We start from the raw sequence: 6,261 nt of genomic DNA, 5'->3' as shown, positions 1-6,261 counted from the left end.
CAATCCTGGCTATCATAGCTGCATTGTGATATTCTAGACAAACAAGGTTGGGATTACTTCTTCTTTGAGCTTGTTGCTTGATGAACATTTCAATTAATGACCATCCTTGTTAAGGCCTGCACTGTCCTTGGAATGGGATCATTTGGTTTTTACAAACATTATAGTGCACATGGTCGTGTCTTTTGCAATCAATTAACAGGTTTAATTTATGTTGCACCTTGCAGATTATATAGCTGAGTGAGTGGGAAGTGAATTATCAGAGTGGCATTGTGTATGCTTGGGAACTGAAACCACTGCTTATCACTGAAACAACAACTTGGAGTTATTATACATTGTTTGGCATTCGAGATCATGGCTGAGAGTGAAAATTCATGTGCAGTACCGGCAGAGAAAAATTGGAAGAAGTTGCCTGTCTTTGTTTTCTTTAAAGATGCAAGGTATAGTTTCAATGTGGTTTTGCATTGGAAACTATGTTTTAAGTTTGGAAGTATATGCATGCTATTTGGATGTCTAAGATGCTTCTATTCAATTTTTATTTTTTGGGTATTGGATGTCTAAGTTGAGAAAGTATTTCAAGACAATACATTCACAGCTAAGAATTCAATACCTTTTTGTCTTGTTCACTCTTTTATTTATAGGCAGCATTTACCTCATCCATTTAAGGTTGATAGTTCCTGTCATGTTAATTATCATGTCTTTTTATGCATGTTAGAGAACTAATGCTTAGTTCCAAAATGTGATTCCAGAAGCATTTTTAAGTTGGATATACTTGGCTGGGAGATTCTAGGCATTGCATTCCCTGCTGCCCTTGCTGTAGCTGCTGATCCCATTGCTTCTCTGATTGATACAGCATTCATTGGTCATATTGGTATGTTTCATGTAAAATATTCTATCTATTTTTAGAGTATGTAGCTTCTTTACAGGCATTATTGTCTTTTTTTTTTCATTATTATATCTGCATGGTGATAAACAGAACAGACCAGTAAAGTTGTACAGCATTTGACAACTCAAGTCTCATTTTTCAGTGGTCACTGTATAATTTGAAAGAAGTTTTCCACATAATTCATGAACTTACTCAATGGCATTGTTCTCTTTGAAAGTGTTACAATCAACTGCCTTTAAATAATACTATACAAAGGCTCTGCATTCAAGGCAGACCAACATCATTGAATTCTGTAGTGGCCAAATTGACAGTATGTTTTATAGTGACCGATATGATTTCTCTGCCTAGGTAATGAGCAGGACTTTAGACCAATTTTCTTAATTTGAGCCAAAATTGGCATCGTTATCCTAAACCGGTGCATGATGGTTAAGGTCATGGGTTCATCCTTTATAACTAATTAAATATTTGTGTGAATGAAAGATAAAATTAAAAAATGAACTTGTTGACAACAGAGCCACAGCAACACTCATGGCCAGCAAATTGTATAGATTAAAGATTTGAAAAGATGGTCCAGACCCATCATCTGCATTATATTCCTGGCTCCAGTGGGCGAAGTTTCCAATAAGTTTGAATTAATTATCATAAATCAGTAAGTGAAAAGTTTTAATTTTGAATTTTTTTTCTTTTCTGTACAGGACCTGTGGAACTGGCTGCTGCAGGAGTTTCTATTGCTTTGTTCAATCAAGCTTCAAGGATTACCATATTCCCACTGGTTAGTATCACAACTTCTTTTGTAGCTGAGGAAGATACCGTTGCTGGAAGAGCCAGCATCAAAGCAGCAGAAAAGGGCTCTAATGATGATGATGATGATGATGACATGCTTGAGGACATGGAGAAAGGTGAAGCTGGAAAAAAGGCTAAGAACTTGGAAAAGAGTTCATCGAAAAACAGTGAAAATGAAGTTGCAGAGACAAATAAGAACATGGAAAAGGTTGAGGGTATGGAAGATGGTGGGGAAACTGAACATGCCTCAGCTGAAACCAGTGCAGGGAAAGAGTGTATACAGGAAAACACACTTGAGGATATGGAAAATGATGCAGACGCAAAGACTAATGCAAAAGACTCAAAGCTAGAAACTGGTACTCACTCTTTCTGTCTCTCTGTATGTATGTAAATTTTTGTTTATGTCTGTCTGATGTTCAAATGGCTAAATTAGGGCATCACTTATAATTAAGTTCAGGTTATCATATCAATAGTGTGTGCTGTGGGGAGATGAAGACAGAAAATCTTTGATATACTCATTTTGACATGTCAAATTCTTGGTGATTTATTAATTATCAGATTTCAATAAAACTATTGGTGGCAAAAAAAATAAGACCAAAATCAAAAGGGAGAAGAAGCATATTGCTTCAGCATCAACAGCTCTACTTTTTGGCGTAATTCTTGGCCTCATTCAAGCTGTAGTCCTTGTATTTGCAGCCAAACCACTCTTGAATGTGATGGGTGTAAAACATGTAAGTGTCTTCATTCTGAGTACTAAACATAATGGCATACAATTTTAGCTCTTGTTTAATGAATATGTAGACAAAGGCACCCCTCATTCTTTGTTCTTGCTTTTTTTTCCCTCTCTCTCTCTCCCTTTCAATAGAGTTCCCCCATGCTAATCCCAGCACTTAAGTACTTGAAATTACGATCGCTCGGTGCTCCTGCAGTTCTTCTATCCTTGGCCATGCAAGGGATCTTTCGAGGGTTTAAGGATACAAAAACTCCTCTGTATGTCATTGGTATGTTGAGTTTATAATCTATGCTCATCCTACTTTATTTGAAGTATCTTCATTATAATACTTTAGTTTTAAATTTGGTAATATTTTTAGTTATGAAATGAAACACTCTGCAGATACATGAGATATAATATATTAGCATTTGGACATGAATTGGAGAATCTCTTTATGATGGCCTACTCTTTCAACAACTTTAAGATAAAGAAAATATGTAGAAAAAGGGCTTATTTTCTAAACACAAATTAGATTATGGATCTATATCAATACTTCTACAGATTTTATGCTACCTTAAGACAACTTGATGTTGTGCCTATGGATTGAATGCAATAAAGGAGTAATAGACCAAAACTATTTGTTAATGACTGAAAATAAAATCATAGTTAGACTACTACTTTGTTTTGATTTGAAACTTTTTTAGTAAAGCTTATTTTCATGGACATATCCCCTAACTCTTTTTCGTTTTGTCTAAATATAGTTTTGGGATATACAACAAACATCATTATGGACCCGATATTCATCTTTGTCATGAAATTAGGCATCAGAGGTGCAGCAATTGCACATGTTCTTTCTCAGTAAGTAATAGTTACCATTAAGTACTACAAATATGTTTTACAAAGTTCAGTTATTGACAGACTTATTTCTTGAGATGTTTCGAGGCATCTTCACTGGTATTTCTCTGATAATTGATTAAATTCTGATGGTCCTTTTAGGTACTTGATTTGTGTAATCCTCTTGTCGATATTAATGAGAAAAGTCTATCTCCTACCTCCAAGTCTTAAGACTTTGCAGTTTAGTCGGTTCCTTAAAAATGGTAAGGGGCTTTGCAATTAGACTTTAAGAGTTTTCCATTTAATGACATATGATGAATTAAGTTATCCTGAAGATTTACAATTGGTTTTTGTTTAACTTTGTTTTATATGCATGGACACAGGTGGTCTGTTATTATTAAGAGTTGTAGCTGTCACATTCTGTGTAACCTTGGCAGCTTCACTGGCTGCACGGCTAGGTGCAACACCCATGGCTGCATTCCAGACTTGTTTACAGGTCTGGTTGACATCTTCACTTCTCTCAGATGGCTTGGCTGTTGCCGGACAGGTAAAGGACATTTTTTTTCTTGTCTATTAAATAACTAATCAAGTAAACATATATTGAAAATTCCTATTCTAACTTCTTTATTGGCAATACATATAGTGATCAATCAGTACCATGCCTTGCTTTCTTTTTTCTTTTTTTGTAGGCAATTCTAGCTTGTGCTTTTGCTGAGAAAGACCTTAAGAAGGCAACAGCTGTCGCAACCCGGGTATTACAGGTACTTCTTCTGTTTACCTGTCAATATTCATCTTCAATAATTTTGTGTATCGTGATACATTACTACTTATCTTAAAAGACTAAAATGCTAGAAAATGATGAATTTTATCATTATTCTAATACTTCATACCTAGTGATTACCAAGATTATTATGGCCAGAACTCATCAAGTTAACAATAATGAAATTGTTTCATTTCTTAGGTTCCATAGTGAGTGCTTAATTTATGCGACACTTTGTTCTGCAGATGAGTTTTGTTCTTGGGGTGGGGCTTGCTCTTGTTGTTGGAATTGGTCTGTACTTTGGAGCTGGGATCTTTTCAAGAGATGTCAATGTTCTGCACCTTATAAAAATAGGACTCCCGGTACTTTCATCTACAAGATAAAAAACAACATTGCTTTATTATTTATTTAGTTTTTCTCTCTAGTAACACAAATTTCCCTCTTCCAATCCAACAGTTTGTCGCTGCTACACAACCGATAAATTCATTAGCTTTTGTCTTTGATGGAGTGAACTTTGGAGCATCTGATTTTGCATATTCAGCATACTCATTGGTAAGTTTACAAATAGACCCTTTGATAAAATGTTATATATTCTCTCCAAGTCTCTCATTGATAAAATGTTCATTGTCAAATTTCTTTTTTCAGCTTCTTGTGGCTGTAGCAAGCATTGCATCCTTATTTGTTCTATACAGAAGCAACGGATTTGTAGGAATCTGGATTGCTCTAACCATTTATATGTTTTTGCGTGCATTTGTTGGTATTTGGAGGTAATTTTTTATATCTATCTTTATCTTGATGAATTTTTTGGAGGTAATTTTCACTGTTAGGATTATTAAGTTACAATTTCACATTGTTGTGGTTTCAAGTCAGCAATTACTTGCTGGGACTTTTTTTTTTTTTTTTTACAACAATAGAGAGGGAGGATTCAAACTCTAATTCCCCTAGTAAAGAAAAAACAGACAATGCAATTGAACTACAAGGCTCTTATTAAGTAAACAAATACAGGATCCCCAAAATAACATCGCTTAACACTCTAAATGGACTGAAATAACCACATCATGTATTATAAGGTGCAACTCCTCTTAAGAATCCCTATAGGAAATTTCTTACATCGTAAGAAGAGAGATGAATATAAGTTTAATGTTTGCACCTATAAGGCCTTCATCCACTTAAAAAAAAAATACATACATACATATATATATATATATATATATTTGGAAGAAACAAATGCACAACGATATCTATGTTGTATTGCTCTATTAATTGTTAATCTACAAGTTTCCAAAGTATCTATGATATAGAACTTTTATACTTTGATGTTGATTGTAATAGACTTGCCTCTGAATTTGCAGGATGGGCACTGGAACAGGACCTTGGCGCTTTCTCAGGAACCCATCGTGGAAGTAGGCGATTGCAAGCTCCACGAATTTTTATAGTCGAGCTACATATATATTTATGTCAATGTTTTTCTATTTTTCTTTTATTCTACTCATGTTATGTAATTTATTCCCAGACAGAATTATTTCTTGCTTTTTTTTCTCTTCTTCTTTGTATCAGCCTTGGACCTACTTGTAATGTTATTAGAATCTTATAATATTGGTACAATATTTTTTGGCTTCTCATCATGAGTAATATAGATTATATTCGTCATTTAATATATCTAAGTTTTTTTTTTTTTTTTTGGGCGGCGTGTGGGGGGGGGGGGGGGGGAGGTTGAAGGGATTTCTCTTTAATCTACATATTAACCAGCCGTTCACCTAAGTGATGCATGTTGGAAGAAGGAATTTTCATATTTCAAAATAGAAAGTAATTATTCAAGGGTTGTTGGTATTCTCAATAACTAGCTATGTATTTAGAATTCTCTCTTACCAAGTGTAAATGTAATTGTTGACAATCTCTTTGAACTTTGTATCAAAAGATTCAAAACAAAAGGCAAAAGGTTTTTTACTTTGTACATGAGCAATATCTCTGCATCAAACAAAATAGAGGCTAGCATTTATTGCTGTTATGTAATTGTGTGTGATAATTGATTGATAAGCGTAAGCATAAAAGAGAGAGCACACAAGCAAGGACAGAGTCAGGACTTGTAGCTAGGGGAGGCGACTTTGGTACTAGTTGTGTATGGTGGCTTAGCCACTAAAGTGTTTTTTTTTTTTTTTTTCCTAACTTTGATGCGTGTTGTTGGGTAAGGACAATTATTTTGTTTGAAATTTTTTAAAAGGTCGCGTTGTTTGTTTTGGATAAAATTGGTTGATTAAAATGCTAGAGCTAAAATTTTTTTTTTTTTTT

The 6,261-nt window shown here is 34.4% G+C and overlaps 1 protein-coding gene across 1 annotated transcript; it reads left to right on the top strand.

The window, feature by feature from the left end:
* Positions 1 to 351: 351 nt before the first annotated feature.
* Positions 352 to 5,479, top strand: LOC115984475 (protein DETOXIFICATION 42-like). Its single transcript, XM_031107499.1, has 13 exons — positions 352 to 437; positions 747 to 868; positions 1,579 to 2,022; positions 2,225 to 2,397; positions 2,532 to 2,667; positions 3,140 to 3,236; positions 3,375 to 3,475; positions 3,596 to 3,759; positions 3,902 to 3,973; positions 4,218 to 4,334; positions 4,429 to 4,524; positions 4,618 to 4,739; positions 5,325 to 5,479. The coding sequence occupies exons 1-13, from the start codon at positions 352 to 354 to the stop codon at positions 5,377 to 5,379; spliced, it is 1,785 nt and encodes a 594-aa protein (XP_030963359.1). The 3' UTR covers positions 5,380 to 5,479.
* Positions 5,480 to 6,261: the final 782 nt, after the last annotated feature.

Source organism: Quercus lobata, chromosome 4, assembly GCF_001633185.2.
Source record: "Quercus lobata isolate SW786 chromosome 4, ValleyOak3.0 Primary Assembly, whole genome shotgun sequence".
NCBI classification, from domain to species: Eukaryota; Viridiplantae; Streptophyta; class Magnoliopsida; order Fagales; family Fagaceae; genus Quercus; species Quercus lobata.
The sequence above is the reverse complement of the archived record's forward strand: the minus strand, read 5'-3'. Positions and strand labels throughout refer to the sequence as shown.

Coding starts and splice junctions, on each gene's coding strand:
- LOC115984475 (XM_031107499.1), top strand. CDS start 352: ATGGCTGAGAGTGAAAATTCATGTGCAGTACCGGCAGAGAAAAATTGG. Junction 2,023..2,224: donor AGACTCAAAGCTAGAAACTG/GTACTCACTCTT, acceptor ATTAATTATCAG/ATTTCAATAAAACTATTGGT. Junction 3,760..3,901: donor GCTTGGCTGTTGCCGGACAG/GTAAAGGACATT, acceptor CTTTTTTTGTAG/GCAATTCTAGCTTGTGCTTT.